Source organism: Dermacentor variabilis, chromosome 6 (assembly GCF_050947875.1).
Source record: "Dermacentor variabilis isolate Ectoservices chromosome 6, ASM5094787v1, whole genome shotgun sequence".
Taxonomy (NCBI): domain Eukaryota; kingdom Metazoa; phylum Arthropoda; class Arachnida; order Ixodida; family Ixodidae; genus Dermacentor; species Dermacentor variabilis.
The window spans coordinates 130,689,838-130,711,096 of NC_134573.1; the positions used below are offsets into that span (position 1 = coordinate 130,689,838).

Sequence of the window (21,259 nt, forward strand, 5' to 3'; positions counted from 1 at the left end):
GCATCCGAGACGTCTGATTGCTTAGGTCCCAAAATACTCCTTCCACTCGTCTCGGGTTGGTTTCCAGAACCCACGTGCTGAGTTTCCTTTCACGGCGGCGCGTGATAACGGCGTTTAGCTATTGGTTGCGGTCGTGTATTCGAACAGTCGTCGCACCGTGAATTGCAATTTGGATCCTCGCGCGCCTTCGGCGCTCGGGTCCTCCCGCGTTTCGCCGTCGAAAAGAAACGTGGCGCTTCGTGCTCGTGACGCGGGTCCACCGAATCTGTGCCCAGAGGCGACCGCTGTCGTCTGTGTACGCGTGTCTGCGCGTGATGCCGAAGGCGGCAGAAATTGCTGGCGCACGACGTGTTGAAGTTGGGAGCAGATTTCGTGCGTTGCGGAGGAAAGGGAAAAAAATTACCTTCCTGTGAATTACCCACTTTGGGGGAGCGAGTGAGTGATTGTGTCGTTAGCTTGTACAGCCGGCGTTTGTAAGATACGTTTCGATCAAAAAGCTACCGTCTTCCGCGTTTTATCTTTGTCAGTGAAGTTCGTAAGTGCTATTTTTGTCTCAAAATCGGATATCATGTTGAGCGTTTCGTGTTTAGCGCTAGATCGAGCTCTCTCTCACGCTATTTTTGTCTCGTAAATGAATGGCATTGTTCAGCGCCATTATGTATTTATCACTGTAGTTCCCCCGAACGCTATTTCTGTCTCGTAAGTGGAATTCTCGCTCTCAAACTGCACCTGCAAATGCTTATTCATGCCGTGTATGTATATATGCGGGTTATATTGCGACAGTATTCAATCACTAAAGTTGCTCATAGCAGTTCTTAAGCTCATGGCTAAATTATTCCTCAAAATTGCGAGAATGGCAGCCCGCAAACAAATTTCACAAAACATAACATTCAAAGCACATACGTGTCTGTCTTGGAGAGTGGAATCGGAACATGGAGCTTAACTACAATTTGAAAGAAAAAGGTCACGAGGTTATCTTTCAATAGTTTCGCGGCAATTGCGGTATCACTGGAAGTGATGAAGCAGACAAGGCTGCTCGGGTGTAACGAAAAGAAGGCCACTGCGTCCAGATTCGGGTTGAGGTTATGCATTCAGCCGAGGAGGCAATTAAATATGCTCTCTCTCTCTCTCTCTCTTTGTGTGTGTAGTTTCTATGTGTGTGTGCATGCGTACGTATACGTGCGTGCATGTGGTGTGTGTGTTTCACACACACACATTAACGTGTTCGCGTGTGTGTTTAATTTTCCCCCCTTTTAATTCTGGGGTTTTACGTACCGGAACCATGATCTGATTAAAAGGCACACCGTATATAGTGGAGCGACGCCGGGACCATCCTTTCTCTTTATTATTATTTCGCCCTTATTTTAATGCGGCCGCTACGGTAGCGATTGAACCCACGACCTCGAGCACGGTGTAGCGGAACGACAGACGCTAAGCTACTGCGGCGTGTGTTTGTGCCTTGAACCCAGCAGCTCACGTCTCATTTGCACGTAGGCGTGCCCAACCACTCTTTCCTTCGGCGCATTTCCCGAATTCACGAGAAGTTTCTCGTAAGTATCGCAGGTGTGGACGTCTTCGAAAATGAAACCAGATTCATGAAACACTGAAAGTAGACATTTCTCTTTTATTAATGTTATTAAGAGGTAAAGGCGCCGCTGAAATTTGATGTCGGTCCGACATATGCACGCGTGGCCGCCGACCGCGCGAATTCTCACGCGCGCCGCAGACGGAGTGGTATTCGGAAACTGGTTCATAACGTAATCAACTCGTCACTCACTGAAAACATTCCGAGACCGGCTTGTTCACGAAAAAAAAAGAAAACTCTGTCCGCTCATACGGGAGTTCCCGTGGCACGCCTTCCTCTAACAATGGTATATATGCGCGCGGCAGCCTGCCAGTGTGGCCCCTGCACGTATGTGTATATGTGCTCGCATAGTTGCATTCGTCAGCTGCCAACTGTTTTGAAAGGTCAGGGTGTTCGTTTCTTTCTTCTTTTTTTTTTCTTTCCTCGAGCGATGGCGTGTGTACCCACAGACGGAATACTTTGTTGAATTTGCGCGGGCGCAATTCCCGCTTCATTCCGCAACCTGTAATGCGTTTTTCGCAACTGCCAGAGACAAAAAGAACAAAACCGTCTCGCCGCCTCAGCGTTATAAATTGAAGCCGCGGAGAAAAGTGCGCCGAAAGTCGCTATGTACGCGAATGAAATGTGGGCGCGACTGTGACTCCGCCTCATTTTCATTATTGTTTGAACGCGTTCCAAGATCTCTCTCCCCCCTCCTTTCTCTCTTTTTCCACTCTGCGCAGTTTACATGAGCGCACGGATTCCGTGCTTAGATCAACTGATTTGATCTGACTTGTGACGTCTTTATCGGTACACCAAATTGCCTCGAGCGTATGAATTATATATATACTAGGCGCATGCAGAAAAGCACTTTGCGGGGACTCCCGTTCTTATTAGCCGTGGGCGAATTCTGCGAGCATGAGCACGACTTGGTCTTCTTGGGTTTTTGTGTGTATTTTTCGTGCTATATTTGGAAGGATGCATGGCCAAAGTGGGCTTAAGTTAGCTGGTTAGAGAGAGACAGAGAAAGAGAGAGAGATAAGTCCTAAGGGGAAGGCAGGGAGGTTAACTAGATTGAGCTCGGTAGGCTACCCTGCTCTGGAGAAGAAGGAACGATGATTGAAGGAGAAGGAAGAGAGGAGTTCGCACTTTGCACTGTTACACACGCAAGCCTTCATCGCTGTGTCAGTCACAGGCGGTCATACACAGGCTGGTGAATTTCGCGAAACGCAGCAGCGCCTTTGTGCCCTGGCACATAACAGACGCACGGGGCCACGGGCCCAAGATCTCCTCCTCTGTGAAAGGCCTGTCGTCTAAGTGCCCCAAAACTGTCCGAAGGGCACTCCTCTCATCTTCGCATGCGGAGAGATCACGCAGCAGATCTTTGGTCGTCTCTTCGACCCCACATGTACTGCAATCGGGACTATCCGCCATTCCAATTAGGAACGAGTAAGAGTTTGTGAAAGAAACTCCTATTCGCCGGCGGCACAATGAAGTTTCTTCCCGTCAGTTAAAACCGGGTAAACGTTGTTATCTCATATGTGGGTCCGTGGCACATAGGCGCCGGTTGGTGAACCCTCGTGTATTCCTTTTTTTTTTTTAGAGTAATATTAGGAAGGAACTGCGTGACTGTATGGTATGGGAGGGTGCATCGTTGGGGGTTAAATGTTGAGAGAGGTGGTCACTGGAACCAGTGGTGACCACGTTGTCATTACCCGCCTGGAACACTAGTACAGTGTCCACTTGAATGGGGATGGTGTAAGTAGGTGCAGCAGCAGGAGTGTTGTAATATATTCTGAGAGCCAGACTGCTTGAGTGATTAGGAAGAAAAGTACGCCATAAATGCCGAATGAGTGTTCAATACGCCTCACGTGTCCTAACGCACAGCAGGCGAGGCAGCACAGGGTATCTTGTTTGGTACTGAAAGTGCAACTGTGCTGAGAAGGCGCCGCCCATACAGGAATTATCGAATTCGATACGATACTTGTGGATACAGAAGTTACTTAGCCTAATTCCTTCGTCGTACTCGGGCCTTAGGGAAACTGTGAGCTCATATTCAATATTGCAAATGATATATTTTTTTTAATCTTTTAAGCGTCAGAATAGTATTTTACTCGACTAGTTGGTTCATGGCTAAGACGAGCTTGAGCTAATAAACTGTTCTTTTCACGCGGATACTACTATATATGTAACCGCATGCGCGAAAAATAAAAAGAAAAGAAATCAGGTAACAGTTCAGCGACGTTCTTCTCTGTCTTCCTTTGTCCCTTGTTTCAGATCAGCTGTTCGATTTCGTCTTCGTTAAGCGTTGTAACACTGCCAGACTGCCCGTGGGGATGATGTAACGGCACGAAAAGCATGTATATACCCCAGTCGCACAAATAAGAAATTATTACCGTCAACGGCCAAGTGAAAATCTGAACACAAAGACGTTTGAACATGCTCGCGGGTTTCTTGGTATTTGTGTTTACAGCTTTATTTGGCCTTTTACCGCAATATGTTCGTCCAAATGCGATCTGACCTGACGAAATTTCCCACACAGATCGTAGGAAGCATACAAGCGAGTAACAGTCAACAAAGCGGCCTGCTGACTTTGCCGCGCAGTTTTCGATTCTTTGAGCGCCACCAGTTGCCTGCTGCGTAAGTTGGACCCCTCCTTGCTGTGGCTACAAGTGCCATCTAGTTTTTCCCCCTGCGAATCAACGTTGCTGTACTGCTTATGCCTGAAAGAGGCGACTACGAATGCTCACTCCTACCTTATTGGAATGACCCATGGCCCGACGGGCGACTTCTGTCGGCCATTGAGCACTTGCTGTGCATCTGTACTCGCTACAAAATCCAACGTCTCCTTCTCCGAACAACTTTAAACCGACTGGACTTGAGATCATCTCGATAATCAAAGACTCCCGCATCGTGGAAAAATCCGTTGCTGGTACAAGATGCTCTTCGTGCACTAGGGCAGTCCTTGAAGTGCGCCGGCATGAGTGACCGTTTATAGTTCTCCCGTGCAACCTCCCGCTTGTGCGCGAGGTCCACTCTCATCTTATTTTCGTCTCCCTATTCCCATCTTCCTTACCCCCTGTGTAAGGCAGCAAACCAGACGCTCGTCTGATTGACCTCCCTGCTTCTCCCCCTCTTGCTTTCTCTCTCTCCCTCTCCCCATTGCTCAACACACATAGGCTCGACCTTGTGGCGCTCAGACTGAGTTATTACCTGTGCAGATAGCCAGTAGAAATACGCCCACCCCGACCCCCATTTCGCAAACGGCTACAACAACGACCAAGGCCTGAAGGAAGGAAACTAGGCAGTTGAGTTCTTACCACTAAACCACCAAACCCCATGGCTGGACATCGCAGCGCTCTTCTTTTACCGCTACGTTAGCTTCACCACACGACAAAGCTAGCCTATATGAAGAAATCACGAATAATTTTTATGTTCTTGAGCACTTTTGAAGTGACTGTGATTCTATTGTCATATTGACATGCTTAGAAACCCCCTCGTATCCAAATTTCTCATGAACGGCCGCAATGCAGAGACTGGAAGACTCCAGTCTAGGGGAGATCTCAAGCTGTGCAGTGAAGAGGCTTTCCGGCGCAATAAAAAGGACCTCGCTTTCTTTCGTTATCGCTGGAAATTACATGAAAAAATAGTAATAAAAAGAAACACTATTTCGCCACTCGTAGCGCCTGATTCACCTACTAAATTTAACCTACGTAATTTAACGCGTTAATGTAGAGATTGTCCTGCAGACGCAATAGATAACCAGCTTACCCCAGCTATGTGCTCAATTATCGCTAGCACCTTCAAGAACGCGACACTACCTCAGCATGCGACAACTCGTCCATTTAAGTGTTCGAGGTTAACCTCTTTGCGACAACCAGGTAACGGCACCGAGCGAACGAGAGGGCGCCGCTGTCGCTACTACAGGCGCCTGAGGACTGCCGAGATGAGGAGATGAGCCATATGCTCACCCACCTTGGAAGAGTAATGCAACCAGCGAATGCGAGAGATGACTGCTTCCGATGCAAAGCTGAATGCGCTGCAGAGCATCGCAGCTCATCGCTTCGCATCGCATCGCAGCGCGGCGATTCGCATCCATTTCGCACCGCCAGCTTCCGCTCTTCTGGTTCCGCGTCGCCCGCCGACCGCTTCCACTCGCGCCGAGCGCGCACTAAGCTCAGTCGCCGACGCCGTAGAGTAACGGCAGTAGTTTGCGCGAGAGTGAGGATACCAAAGGTAGAGGGAGAGAAGGGTCGTCCTCCTCTCGACGCGGACTACGCCGTCCGACAGCGACGAGAGCGGCGGGCGAGCGAAAGTAGGCCGCTCCAACGTGACGCCGGATAGAAATCGCCGCCGCGAAACAGAAAGTTGTGCACTCGCCCCGACCGATGCAGCTGAGCCGCCGCCACTCCTGAAACCGCGCTCTCGCGCGCGCCCCACCTGTCTTCTCCGTCCGCTCATCCATCCGTCGACGCCGCTTGCTCCGCGTGCTCCGACGCGCGAGAGCATCATCGTCCATCGACGCAGCAGCGTCTGACGCTGCAACGCGTGACTGAGCCTGTGGGCCGGTCCGTTGTTTACGACGCCGTATCATCGGCGCGCTTCGGTCGTCCTCTCTTTGCTCGTGCGCGTGTGTGTGCCTACGCCGACGAACTGAGGATTAACTCCGGTGTGGTGGGACGTCGGTGGCCGTGCCCTCTTGCAGTGCCGAGAGTGTCGTCTCTGACGCAGTCTCCCCCTGAAAGGCGTCAGTCCTTTTTCGTTCCTCACCGCCGTCCTTTACGCCGAATTGTTGTCTCGGTGCGCGCCAACACCGTGAAAAGATGCCCGGTTCCGTGTCTGGAGTGGCGACAATGTCGCTCGCCGGCTGTGCCTTGGCGCTCTGCTGTCTTCTGAGCTGTGAGTATCCACACCTGGAACGCGAGATTACTGTTGCGTGCGGCGCGTTTTTTTATCGCGCGCAACTTTCGCCCATGCTGTCCTACCCGTGCCTCGCCTCCCACCAAGTGCACGCAGGCACATTGACGAGCACGCATGCAAAGGGCCAAAGCCGGGGACCGGAGGTTTGGTGGCGAAAACGCCTACAATGTTGCTTAGTTCCTATTAGAACGCCCTACTATAGCTGAGAAGCAGGTTTTGAGCCGGTCAGAAATATACTTAAAATTTAGGAACGGGCTCAAGACACTCCAGTGTAACGTCCTCTGTACGCGGCAAGCTCATTAACTCTGACCATTGCCATTTTATCACACTGTGCGTTGAAACACATTTGTGGTGTTCAACGCCCAAATATGACCCTCTCTTTAGAGATGTGCGTTAGAAGTGCGGCTGTGCTTTTGCTACCATCCTCCATTAAAACATGGTTAGTTTCTTTCTATAGTGCGAAGAGTTCTGCGTCATAACCACGTTGAAGAAAGACCTACTTGGTCTTGTTCTAGAAAAGGCGACAAGAAGCTATTGCAGGCGTCACGGAAGTCTCTAACTGTAAGATAACGCGTAGTTTGGCACGTACTTTGCACAAATCAAACGGGTCAACATTTGCATACAGTGCACAATATTCAAATGACAGCGAACGAACTTCTATTTACAGTTAATGCCATGCAAAGCGGCTAGATACCTATTTCGATACGGCCACTGGTAATATTTTTCAACTTAAGGTCGCTTTTGTTAAAGTAGGAAGTGCAACGCCTTCAACCACGTCGTTGTGTGCCAAGCTAGAAACTATACCTCAACAGGCACAGGACAAGCATCACGGCGTCTGCACCTCAGGGCTCGAGATCGCATACGTTACCAGCGAGACCGCTCTTCGAGGCGCCTGCTCAATCACCACAAACCTTAGTGGCCGATCAGGCGCTCGTGAAACGCTCTCCTCTCTTCGAGTAACCGGTTCACGGCGTACGCTTTTCCCGGCAAACGCTCCGTGTTTTACTTATTGCCCAAATCTCTTCTCGTTCGCTATCACCCGGCACTGCGGTTCTACCGGCGCGCGTGTGATGTTTCGTAGCACGCATTGCCGCCAGTCGAGCAGGAACAGCGGCAGCGCCGCGTTGGCTGCGTTTATCTTATTTGCTCAGGCAACAGTACTGATGTGGTGCCGGCGCAAGATGAGTGCCAAAGCGGCGCTCGTTTCAGGAAAGGCGAAAAAAACAGCGAATAAAAAAAAGCGAGCTATAGGAGCGACAGGTGGCGTCCTTGAAGGCAAATCGCGAGAAACGGCCACAAACTGGAGCTCTTGTTTACAAACATCTTCCTATCTTCTGCGTGCTCGCCGTCCGCAGTGCATGCACGCAAAGATTGCTTTCGCGATCTAACGTGAAGGGAGATTTGCCACGTCGACTAGGTCGTCGCTTCGACAGCTGTTGACGTTTGCCGCTCGTCGCCAACTGGGGAAAAAAGAAAGAAGTAGATGAAAATAATAAATAATTACTTTAAAAACCTAGCATATTACAGTCAAGATTCTCCCACCGTAGCGACTGTATGTTAAATAGACATCGTGTTTGTCCCTGCATGTGCTACATTCTTACGCGACGTATGCCATTTTTCTAACGCGCCTTGCCGCAACCGCGTCTTGTCTTAAGCGCTGACCATGTTGTGCTGCCACAATCGGTTGGTATATGATCATTGCCTCCAAGTTACGGCTGACTGGCGCGGAGTACATGGCCGATCTCGGGGGTTGTGCTGTGACCATGTAAATTGAAGATGTATAGGGTATTGTGGCGCGATGGCAAGTAATAGCCAAAGAGCGCCAAGAAATGGTATGATGTAGTCGATGGGACCGTCTAATTTCTTGTCAATAACCGCAGAGGCAAATATGGGGTTAATGCTTGCGTGGATCGCTGGTATTGTTGTTCAGTCATATTAAGCTCAGCCGTCTACACATAGGAAACTCGTGAAAGGGGGCGAGAAAAATTGACAAAATCATGACTAAATATCAGTGCTGTGGAACTATACGAAACTTTGAAAACTCGGATGCGTCAAAATAGAAATAGAAAAAAGAAAAAGAAGGGAAGAAAGAGGCGGGGTAACCGTATTCCATGTGGACTGAGTGCTCAAGCTTAACTGGCCAGTCTGACCGACTTAAACCCAGCAACGATGACAGGTGACCTCTAAGCAATCACCATTTCGCTAACACAGACTATAGTGGGTTATATTTAGAATAAGGCGAATATCTAGTCATACATATCTGCCACAAAATACAAAAATGAAGAGAAAACACAATGAGGTTTCACAGATGCCTGTGCTGTTACAAACACCAGCGGTACTAACAGGCTTTTTGTCTTCGGCGGAGTCTTCGGTCCAAACCTTATGCCATCTCCCTACAGCGCAGTGTTCAGCATAAAAGCGGAATGTCCCGCAGCACGTTTTGAAACTTCAAGACTGAGAGGTGCATTCAAACATGTAATTGTTGAGAGCAGCTCAGCGAACGCGAAAATTGTTGCAATTTTTTAGGTTGTGAAGTTAGAAATAAATTTGAATTATCCAAACCGCAGTAGAGTTATAAGAGAGCCGAGTGGGAGAGGCAAACACTGGCATCGCTGGCAAGTACATGGTGCAATGTCACGAGATAGATATCTTTCGATCTCAATATCTCATCATGAAGTGGCCAGAGTGCACCTCTTGTCTACTTAATCGAACGACGTCCGGCCTTATACGTTCTCTAGTATACACGGCTGCGGCACGGTCGTGCGCCAACCAATCACGGCGCTCGTATAAGCTTTCCGGACCACGGCCTTTCCGACAGATCTAAGAATCGCGGTAGCTTATCACTCTTAAACAAAAAAATACATACATACAAGCGAAGGTGCGGTCAAAGAACTAAGAATAAAGAGGAAAACAAGGCCTCGACGTCTTTACCGGGCTTTTTCCACGCGCTGGCGCGGTGTGCTGGTATCTTAACTGAGAATCCAATCTGGCAAACACAACAGGTTCCCTCGAGGGCCGCCAAACGTTCCGTTGCGCGTTTCCTTCTCTTACTGCCGCTTATTGTTATTTCGTTTTGTTGCTCTCTCGTTCTTTGTGACAAACGGCGTGACTGCTCGCTTTCATCGCTCATTAGGGCGCGCGCCCGCGAGCTGGCGGGCCGCGGCACGCAAATCTCCCGCGCGTCATTTGCATGTCTGTTGACGCGGCCGCCGCCTCCTTCGCCCGTGGTCTGAGGGAGAGAGCTTATGCCGCTTTTTTTTTTTTTTTTCGCGGACGAAGTGTTCCCGGCCAAAATAGAATCTCGAACACGCGTGGTCCTTAGGAAGAAAATAAAGAGAAGATGGAGCGAGGTGTCCTTGCGTTGACCGTGAAGCGAGAGTGGAGGTAGAAACAAAAGCTCGCACCAGGAAGCGGCGCAAAGTGCGACTCGCGAGGCATTCGCTCGCTAGGTTTCGCTTCTCACTTTATTCCTTATACGAGTGTCGTACTACGTGTCGCGTTAACGCGCGTGGTTTGTGCTGCATGGCGCACTCTCTCTGTCTCTTAAGCGCAATTCGCTAAAAGAAAAATTATATTCCGACGTTTTACGTGCCAGAGAAAGAAAATGATAAATGAGTGGCAGGGAGGTGCCACGTGCGTGAACCACTTATCTGATTATGTGCCACGACGTACTGGGCGCTTCCGGATGAATTTGAACCACTTGAGTTTCTTTAACGTGCACCCAACGCGCGGTAGATGGGCGCTTTTTTTTTTTTTTTTGCATACGTAGAAATGCGGCCGCAGTGTCCGAGAGTGGAGCTCGCAACCGCGTGCTTAGCAGCGCGACGCCATAGCAACTACAAGACACCACGTCTTGCGCGCAATTTGTTCGAATAGGTTTACTTCAAACGTATTTCTCTATTGTCTGTTTAAGCTTTTTTTTTCCTGGCTTATTTTTTCCTGGCTTTATTCCTGGCGTGCTTTTACAGTCGTAAAAGTTAAGGTCACGAATTCTCTTGTTGAGAATGTCATGTTGAGTTGGGATCAATTACGGAATCTCCCGCTGTGCCTTCGTGACTACAAATTCTGCGGGACCGATTCCCATACGTAGTCACCGCATCACGCAATATTCATCATACATCAATGCAATATTAAACAAAAAGAAAACATTGACAAACTTTATCCAGGTGAATTTTAAAGAGTTTGAGGTGACAAAAGTCCAAAGCCCTTAACAACACTTCCTACCACCCCTCCCGTTCCGTATAATTAACATTGAAGTTCTTGGAATCGAAAAGCGAGTAATTTCCTGTCTTCCTTTCGTCTATGTCAAAAAAGTCGGCCCGTATTTTCTTTCCACGATTATGCACAGCGCTCTCGACAGCAGGGATCGCCTATTTCTTCTTTTCTTCTGCTGATCGGGCAGTAAATTCATGGGGAGGCACTTCTCTACTATTCACGGAGACAAGGTTGGCAAATTGCTCGCCGAGAAAGCGGCGACACGTTTACCGAGCGGGAACGCCGATGTTTCAGCGAACAATCGACACAGACTCCCGCAGCAGCGAACAACGCCACCTACACTGTACATCACCCCCGAGGCTTCAGCGTATACAAGCGATGTCTCTTTCCTGATCTTTTGTTCCGAGCAGAAAAAAAAGCGATGGTCGTTTTCCCTCTAACAAACCACGGTCGCGACCTTGTTCGGGAAGTGTTCATATACTACGTGCTCTGCGGCTGTAGGATGGCTCTCGTTTTGTTCAACGCGGAAAGTTGTCTCGTTTTTTTTTTTTTCGCCGTTTTTTTTTGCTTGTTTACTGTCGGTTTTTTCTTTTCCAACACGCATGACCGACCGCGCCGAAGCCTCTCTGTCGCCTGTACAGCGTACACACCAGATCGCATCTTAGAGAACGCTCTGTGCCGTTCCAGGCCAGTGATGATGTGATTCTTTGCGGCCCTGTTATTAGTCGCGCCTATGGGCGAGGAATCACCGCTTGTCGCGTGCGAATTTGCGCGGCGAGGGCAGGCAGAGCGGTCGGGTTGAGCGTAATGAATGATGCGCTGCGGTGAACGCGCTCGTTTCAGAGCTTGGTGTTCGCCCCAAATTTGGTGGCCGCGACAAGGTTAGTGAGCTTGTCGCTGCGGTGCTCTCATTGGTTTCCGTATGTTTCTGTCTCTCTCCCTCTCTCTCTTTTTGGACAGGATAAAATAATTTGTCTGTGAGCAACCTATCTATATTTACTCATGAAGCTGTGCGATGAATGCGACTAATAGAGTGGTTGTACGTCGTGTGCGTTTGATGCTAGGAGCGGTAGAACAGCGTTATAATTAAATTAAATGCTGGGCTTTCAGGTTCCAAAACCACTATATGATTATGAGGCACGCCTAAGTTGGGGATTCGGTGTTAATTTTGACCATCTGGGGTTTTTTAACGTGCACCAAATGCACGGTACACGGGTGTTATTGCATATCGCCCCCATTGAAAGGCGGCCGCCGCGGCCGGGATTCGCCCCCGCAACCTCGGGCTTAGCAGTGCAACACCAAAGCCACTACGCCACCACGGCGGGTAACAGCATTTTGTGTGATGCCCAAAACATTAAGAAATTTACATTTCTTGATTGCTTCTTACAGGCGCGTTTCTGTTTCTTCTCTTATTTTAACACAGGGCTTAGTATGACTATATACGGATGACTTATTGCTGTAATTAAGATGCAACCGCTAATCTTTGTGCAGTGATAATGATTAGTGAAAAGCTGATCACGCTCGTCCTTTTTATTCTAAGCTTGCCCTATTTATACACCTGTCCACCCTTCCTCACCCCACCCCCAGCCCCGTTTACCTCTCCCTCTTTCTTTTTTTATGTGAAAGCACATGTATACTTTTGCTCAGAAGCATTCACTGATATGCGCTCGTAATTTTTTCTGCCGTTAATAGCACTGTCACTCACGTGGAGAGACACCTTTCCATGTTCATTGTAGGACTCAGTATATGCGTTTAAGTTAGATTAAGATCCGTCAGTTATGGGAACCCTCCTCGCTCTTTTGTATCTATAATTAGCGACGTCGCCCATTCCGGTTGGCGCTCATCAGCTGATATTATAGTGTGCAACGCTCAGTTTGTTAGTATTTTAACAATTTTCCGGTTGGCGTTGACGACCGCAAACGAGAAATCGCGGACTAGTGCAACACGTACACTACTTGCAAACTTCAACGGTGGTCCCCCCATAGCAAGCTAAAAAATAAAACAATGGAAATCCGGCGCGCATCTCGGAGCCTATGTGAAACTTCCGTGAAGTCGTTAATCAAATCCTGTAAATGTGCCCAATTCACTGCTGCGTCCTTGGCGTAAAGAAAACTAACGCGCGCGGGCACCCGTGCTATACACAATGTGACCCACGCATCGATATAATCTCAAAGAGCCAGTTGGAGCTGGCACGAAAGAACTGCACGCGTGACTCTGGCTATATGCACGAAGCACCGAGTTTTGAAAAAGAAAGGCTTCCTGTGAAAACGCGACGGAAGGCTAAGGAATTATTGTACTCTGGAACACGAATTGGAGATCGTGCGAGAAGTCAGAAACTATTAATGGTTTGCTTCATTGAGTGGTTTATACAGTGCAGCGTTTTGGGAGAATGTTCTACGGCGAACGTTGAAGAAAGAATGACACATTAATCGCATCACTGTCAGGTACCTTGGTGTGACGAAAGACAAGAACCTTGCGATGCGATCTCGTTTTCCTTATTGAATTGCAGTCTCTGGAGAGCAAGAACGGGGAAGCAAGAATACTTTGAGACCTCCTTCTGTATTATGCATTTACCTAGTAAGTGTATTGATGTCTAAGATTGATTGATTGATTGATTGATTGATTGATTGATTGATTGATTGATTGATTGATTGATTGATTGATTGATTTACCTGTCGAAACAGTCCCGAGCGACGAAGAGCATCTTCCAGGAAGAAATAATTCAATATACGCGGGATATACGAGCGTTCCACTGACGCTCTTGACTGGTTTCACTTCTTTCATTAGCGTTTAATTATGCCTTGTTATTGACTTCTGGTGTGCTTATTGTATAACAGCTATGGTTTTGCTTCCCTGTAATACGAAAAAAAGCAAAGTTCGACTGCGGCCTAATTGTTAGAGCATCGGGCTACTGTGTTGGTTCGATGCCCGCCATTATGCACGTATTCTTTCGTATATATATATTTTTTTTTAAGTGTGAGCTATTTTGCAAGTCAGCTGCAGCACCCAGCAGCCACGGTCAGGAAAGTCCGGGAGGGCTCGCAAAAGAACAGCTTCGCATTGATAAACTGCGTGTTTTCCCAGATAATGTTTGCTGTGAAAGAGAAAGCAGGAAAATAAGCGTGCGTCGCGAGCTGCGTCATCGACCGTGCACCATGCTGCGATACTTATGTGGCCACCCTGTCCGCGAGTCGTTATGGCCTCCGCTGTACTATATTTCCCGCAAAGAACCTACCTGCTTATCGCCCCTAATCTTGCCCACGTTTCATCTTGCAATGCTATGCTTGTGCGTGCGTGTTTGTCTGTGCCTACAGAAGCGTCCTGTTTTTACGGTCGTCGTATACTCATTCCTTTTAGTACCTGCATTGGTGTGGGTGCCCGTATTTCTATACGTGCTACGTGCGGAGCTTGCGCTCAGCTGATATATATACTTCCTGTTATGAAGCGGCGGGGTTCCATAAGACAACGTATCGCTATTGCACGGTTGTCAACACCGTACTCGAGCTTTCGGCGAGGGCCTTCGTAGCGGGGTGTCCCTCGGTGCCGCGCTACAGATTTCTTTCTTTCTTTCTTTCTTTCTTTCTTTCTTTCTTTCTTTCTTTCTTTCTTTCTTTCTTTCTTTCTTTCTTTCTTTCTTTCAAACAGCGCAATGACAAAGAAGAATGTGACACATCCGGCAGGTATAGGGGTGCGGTATCTCGGTCAGCGATTGTTCGGCAGTGAACAGCTTTGCAGGCCAGTTACGTGGCAAAAGGATGACATGCTGGTCAGAGATTTCAGATTGGACGCCGGTTCCAGTTGTGTATTTTGCATTCGCTTACGTCATGCGTCATTGCACCCTGCAGGACGCCTCCAGGGCTGTCAATACGGACTGTGACTGCACTGAGCTGCATTTTTCATTTTGCTGCATTATTCGTGCTGCTCTTGCGATAGACAGGACATCTGCTTTCTTTTATACTCGGCTGTGCAGCACTGAAGTACGTAGGAGAAGCCCCGTCTGGTAGTCGCATTCTTCATATTTGCATGCCTAACCAGTAGGAGATTCCGTGAAGGTCGTCAGGTCAGTAACGTTAGCACACTACCCTTACAGAATAGGTCGCACGTTAAGGGCGGGTTCAGAGCTCAGCCTGTTACTTACAAACCTCCATGCCGAAATTACAAGTCATCGCTCCATTAATTCTGCTTCGGTCGGCAATCCGTTTGTTAAAGAGAATTCATGACTACATAGCCCCTGTGCGAACAGGATTCGCGCAGCTGGAGACGTCCAAATGCGCCCGCGTGCTGTCCTTAGCGGACGTGCGCGCCTACGTGTTACTTTGCAAACACGGCCGTTAGCGGCCCGCATATCATTTCAAGCGCAACGACTCCCACTTAAGCCAATCTAACGCGCCGATACGCCGATGCAGCGAGTGCCGCTTACCACATATCACGTTACCGCGGAGTCAATCACGCGGTCAACCGGAGATTATACGCATCCGCCGGTGTTCGCGGTGTACTGTATTCACTTCTATCCAACCCAGCCTCGATTGCAGGCTGATAACCGAAGATCAGGTGGTCGGTGAATGTAAGAGAAAAGCAAATCGGAAGTAAGAGTGCAACCAGCCAAATCAACACTGTGTTAGTGTGTGTATGCATGCCTTCTTCCTTTCCTCATCATCATCTTTCATCACTCTTTTTCGTCCCCTTTCCTATATCCCCCTGTGCAGAGTAGCAGGCCAGATCACGTAAGCTAAGGCCGACCTCTTTCATTCTCTCTCTCTATGTTTGTCGCTATTCACTAAGACTGCATCAGCACGGATACTCCTTTACGCGGGATTTTCACTCGCATTCATCACAGTCATCTGCTGTTGTTCCATGATCCTCATGCATTGTGTGTGTGTCTAGCAACATGCCGGGGAGTTCTGTTAGATATTGATGCTGGAACCTAGGAGAACCATGTAGTTTATTCAGTACTCATTCGACACTTAAACTTGCCGCTTGCTTGCGAGTAAATTCGGTATGCGTGCGTAGTATTCGCATTGTGAACGCACGCATACTGGTAGCACACGGCTAGCGGCCTATGGAAGCAACGCAAGAAAGTCACTTTTGCGCAAGCCAGGGCAAATTCCCTCGGCCGCATCGCAGGCAAGCGCGAGGAGCCGCGGGTGATGCAGGGACCGTCGTCGGTCGATGCGTCCCGGTGAATAGCGGCGAAAAAAAAAAAAAAAAACCAGTCCGACGAGTAAAAGGAAGCGGCCGGACGGATAAGACGATGAACGCGCGTGCGGGATGAGCGCGGCCCCGTAACACGGTTGTGCAGCGTCGGCGCAAAAGTGACCGCTGTGAGGACGTTCTCGTCCCCCTTCGTGGCTTCCGATTCACTGTACGCTACTATGGGGCACGCGACTGCGCCGGCATATAGGATGATGCCTGTTGGTTCGGCACCTGGACGTGCAATTGTGTGTCCACGCATGCAGTTTGTATACGTGTGGATAATAAGTATGCCGTGGCGCGCGTTTGAACGTTGCTGTCGGGTATATTGGTTGACTGCCTCCGCGTTAACCGTATACGTACGGCGCCTTGCCCTTCGCGCACGATTTGCGGTGAGCTTCGCCTCGAGCGCACTTTAGACGTTACGAGCGTGCGAGCGTGGAAAAACAAGTTCGTTCTCTTTTCTTATTTTTGACCTCCAGCTGTTCTTTTTCTTTGCTTGGCTGATCTTTTTTTTTTTTTTCTTACACTGCAAGAGTACATACACGGCGGAGTTGAGTTATGACGGCTTCAGTGAAAGGGCGAGGGTCTTTTATACATTTCGAAGATGGTGTTTCGATAGAAACCGTATTGCCAGCTTGCTTGCTTTTGCAGCGAAAGCGGTGTCTGCGGGCATCGTGCGAGCTTTGTAACCGCTACAGGGAGCATTAACGGCATCTTTTTCGGAATGCCTCCCCGTGAAAGCTTCTTACGGTAAACGGTCGGTTAATGGTCGAGGCGGACTGAGACAGGTCGCGGTTGAATAAGCAAAACGGCTGCTGCGAGGACACGAGGTTAATTACCCGTAACGCGGCGGCGAGCTTAAACTGATAACGATGTTACTGCCTGTTTGCTTCTGAAAGCTTACCCAAAATAGAGCTAAACCTGCTTAGACTTGAAGGCAGTAACCTTGAGCGTCGTCCGTTGCAGCATACACATTCACAAGAAACAACCAAATTGCGCGCCATAAAGAGTTGCTAAGGGCAAATTTTTGTCATGAGGGAGCGCGAAGGCTTTCGTGAAGCCTTCGAAGTGTACGCACAAGCGTACAGAGTTGTAGACGAAAATACCAGGACAAACAGGGAACTGAGCGATTCATATCGTATTTCTTCTTTCATTTTTTTGTTTTGTTTTTGCGGTTTCTCGAGCGTCTAAGGAGGGGTACAAGTACAGCTCAAGACAAACATTAGGCAGCTGTAAGATCCACAAAGCGGCAAGAGATACAACGCTCACGAACCGCGAGCCAACCCTTCCTAACCTCGCGAGCGTGGGGTGAGCCGTGGGTCATTCGTCCAACACGCCCACCTTGTCTTCAGATCGAGAACGAACTCTTCACAGCCTTGCGCACGCCGAAACTTCAATACATTGAGCGCTTCCCGGAGAGCTGCGGCCGAGGCTATCTTTAGCATAATGGTGTGCGTAGGAGGCCTTCGTTCCGGTGCCGCATTGTTTGCGCTCGGCAGTCTGCAATTACAGATTTCGACGCGAACCCAGATACTGATTGTCTCGTGAATGTGGGCCGACTAGCAGACAAAAGCTGCACACTTCTGTCCTAAAGGCTATAAAACGAGACAATGCCATATGCTGAAGAGAAAGGTTGCTACGTGACGCTCCTTTCCACTTATCCAATGCCCTGCGAATATAAGGATGTATACCACATTAGACGCGTAATCTCTTCTAAAGCGTATTTTGGCATGCAGTGAATAGGGCCTTAAGGCAGCATTAGTCAACGTGCTTTGGGTCACTTATGCGGGGGACAACTGCGCTGTGATGAAGAGGTGCTAGATCATCATTTCATCGTTAGGTCACAGCTGCTGAGCTAGGCGAGTGATTCGGAGATATATAGGTATAGTGAGTTTCGGCAAACTACGAGCCATGCACACATTAAACTAATGTGCTGCATCGAACTAAAGCAGCGGTTGGCCGAGTAGTTTGTGAAATGTAACAAGTCCACGAGGGGCCCCTAACTTAACCTTAGCAGAGCTTTTCGACTCACGGCTTAACCGCTGAGTGTCTACGCATAGTAGCAGGAAGCCTGCACGCGTGAAATATTAGTCCGCGTCGCACAACCAGTTTATTTAGTCAATCCAGAGTTGTTTGAGTGTGTGCTTATTGCATGTTGTTTGATAAATTTCTCTTTTGGAGCCAGTACCCACGGTTAAGTATTCGTAGGACGCGACTCTTGAAGCGCTACCATGTCCACAGAACGGGGTAAGGGAAAGGAAGGATTTGTTTACATGTCTGTAGGCGTGGCTGTAGGCGTAACGGGATCCTCATGTGTTGGCGTTGCCAGTGCATCCTTTCTCCTCGTTTCTTTTCTTTCTTAATTTTCATTCCTTAACCCCTTTACCCTGTTAAGTGTGCAAGCCGGACGCGAGTCTGATTGGCATCCCTATACCTTTCCTTCCCCCTCCTCCTTCTCATTTGCGTGTCCGCTCCATTTCATGAAACCTCTCTACTTCTTTTTCTTCTTCTTCTTCTTTTCTTGCGGCGCGTGTTTTATGCAATCGGCTCCACTCTGTAACGTCCCGTTCACAGCGTCCGGCAGCTCGGATGGGCCTTTGCGTGTCTCGTGACGGCGAAGCGCGTAAGCACGCCATCACGACCGCTCGCTCGCGCGTGTCTCGAAAGCCAGCTCAGCGCGTGGATGCAATGCGCGCCGGACGACCGCGACGCCAAACTGCGCCACGCGAGACGGGAACTCTGCCCCGCGGGGACGCGCCGCCGTGTGGAGACCTTCGAGGTCGCCAGCGGTCATCCCCCGGCGTCTCTTAGGGCGCCGGTGGCCTTCGAATCAAAGAAGATGCGCAGCGCTGGTTCGCGAAAGAAAACACGTACGTAACCGCGTTCACGTTTCGCTCTGCCAGTGCGGAGGCGGGAGAAGGAAATGGATTTGGCTCGGACTTGCGGCCGAGGTATCGGGCGCATTCCTGGTCGGACGAGGACGACGACGACCTGCGCCGCCTATATATGTCGCATCGTCTGGGTCTCCTTGCTGTTCGTTATACTTTCCCTGGACCTGCGTTGGCGCTGTGTTGAGGCCTCATCGAGAGCGCTCTTCACAAACGCAGAACGCCCGCACCGTCAATGCTTAATTCATAAGTCTCATGCTCCTTCATATTCATCTGAGTTTTTGCCGTACTTTTTATTAGGTCATTGTGATAGCCGTTGTCGAGAAACGGTCGGTGATCAGTGGTTGGGTTTTCGATATAGATCAGGAGGGAAGTGCTTCTGGTTAGCCTTATTTTTTGTGTTGTCCACACTTACGTTGTTTTTCTTATTTTTCTGTAGCCTTTGCATTGCCTGTGGTAAGTGTGTGCCTGTATCGGCATAGCCGGCTCTTCCGGAGCTTACCTACCCGTTCATACACTGTGTTTGTTACGTCTCAAAACCACAAAGGCGTCAATTGCATGGACGTTTGCCACAAGGCCCGCCTATTCATCAGTGCCTATCCAGACGCCAACGCAGCGTGGGCACTCGACTCTTGAAGGGTCTCAAAAAAGGCCACAACCCCACCATTACCTGGCAGCCTGAGCTAAGGATGAAAAAAAAAGGGGGGGGGGGAGGCATCCAATGCTGCCAAAAAACGAAGGCTACCTAGAATTCGCAGTTAATTAGACGTTTGCCACGAGGCAAACGACCACCCATCCATCAGCACATATATCCAGAGGTCAACGCAGCGTGGACATTGACTCTAGACCCGTTTTAAAAGGCACAACCTCACCATTACCTGGCAGCCTGAACTAAGGATGAAATGGGGGCGGGGTGGAGGGTGGTGGGGGGCATCCAATGCTACCATACTACGACGGCTACCCTGGATATGCAGGTTGCGATCCTCCCGCATATCCATATCATCGGGCTTCGGAGGCGGAGTCACCGCGGAGTGTTGCGAGCATGGTCGTGGTATCGCAACGGAATCGACGATTGTGATTTGCTGCTGGTCAGTCTTCAGATTCCCTAGTCGACTCACCTAGGGACGGTATTAAAAGCGGAGACTTTTCGATCAGGGGACAGAAGGTCCTGATGTGAACTCGGGTCGTTTAATGTGCTCCTGCGGGGAGTGGGCTTCGTAACTGGGGCCGTGCAACTAAGCCAATAAACCCTTTTTCCTTCATTTTTACAACCTGACGTAGCAGTCGATAGGCTTGGTGGACTCCTTGCCCTAACGCCACCCTAAGCCGCAACAACTAGTATTAAAGAACCGAAAAGAAAATCGTTTTGTGGCAGAAAATTTTGTCATTCCGACGAGATATGTACGAAAGTACATATCTCTTCTGTCAAAATTCCTCCACATCAAGATGAAACAAGCAAATAAATTTCTATGCGAGCGTTCGTAGGTTCTTCGGACACAATTTTACAAAAAGTGACAATTGCAAAAAAACAAAACAAAAAAAACACGTACATCGATCAGTGTATTACCTCCAGTCTTCGTCAAAATTTTCGGAACCACTCAGGGAAGCTACTGTGTATTGTATTGGGACCCACGTTGTCAGTGCTACCGTGACAAATCCGACACGCTCAACATATTGTAGTGAAATATTGCTCTTCTCCCAACCTCTGACACTATGGAGAAGCGAAAGTTTTGTGGTCAACGGAAAGTTCTGGGTTTCGGGCACAGTAACTTCGAATCTTTTGACTAAGGTTGCGGGTATAACGAATTATAAACTGAAACAGACCTCGAAAGGTCCTCCTAAGAGCTCTTCGATTTGGTAGTCTCGCAAAAATCAATGTGCGCGGCTTCGTAAAAACGCGTGCCATTTCGGCGTGTATTACACTCTCTCTCTCTCTCTCTCTCTCTCTCTCTCTCTCTCTGGATATAGTACTTGTGGCAAAATGACAACGCTCTCCGCCGCCCATCATCCACTGCGAAACGAATGGCAGTAATGGGAAGTGTTTTCGAAGCGGCCAAACCCGCGCGTTCTCGTATCTCGGCGCGTTTAATTTCCGCGGCCAGCGAGCAATCTGTGTATACGCCCTCGGGCAAGGCGAGCGCCCGTGGACCGCGCAGCTGTATGGGCTGCCCGCGTCGTCTTCGCGGGAAGGCGAACGGTGCGTATCGTCCGTGCGTGCGGCCACCCTGCCAACGTGCGCGAAAGGTGACGCGCGGCCGTGTAACCCCGTTCTCCGCGTTTCCAGCATTTCGCGGCTATCGAGCTGAAGAGCGTAATGGCTGCCCCCCTTCCTTCCTCCATCCCCCTTCCCCGCACGCGCGCACAGACGCATGCACAGCTTCGTCGTCGTCTTCTTCTTCTTCTTCGTGCGAATCAAAGTCGTTTCACGCCGCGCGCGAGCCTGCTGGAACGCTACCTTGAACCGACCGGGGCTTCGGAA

The 21,259-nt window shown here is 49.3% G+C and overlaps 1 protein-coding gene across 1 annotated transcript in view; it reads left to right on the top strand.

Annotated features, from left to right (window-relative positions):
* Positions 1–5,878: 5,878 nt before the first annotated feature.
* The window catches only part of LOC142585237 (uncharacterized), a 200,274-nt gene continuing 184,893 nt past the window's right edge, over positions 5,879–21,259 (top strand). Inside the window, exon 1 of the mRNA XM_075695834.1 lies at positions 5,879–6,463. Within this exon, the coding sequence (XP_075551949.1) occupies positions 6,388–6,463 (76 nt within the window). The 5' untranslated portion in view covers positions 5,879–6,387. The remainder of the gene's footprint in view (positions 6,464–21,259) is intronic.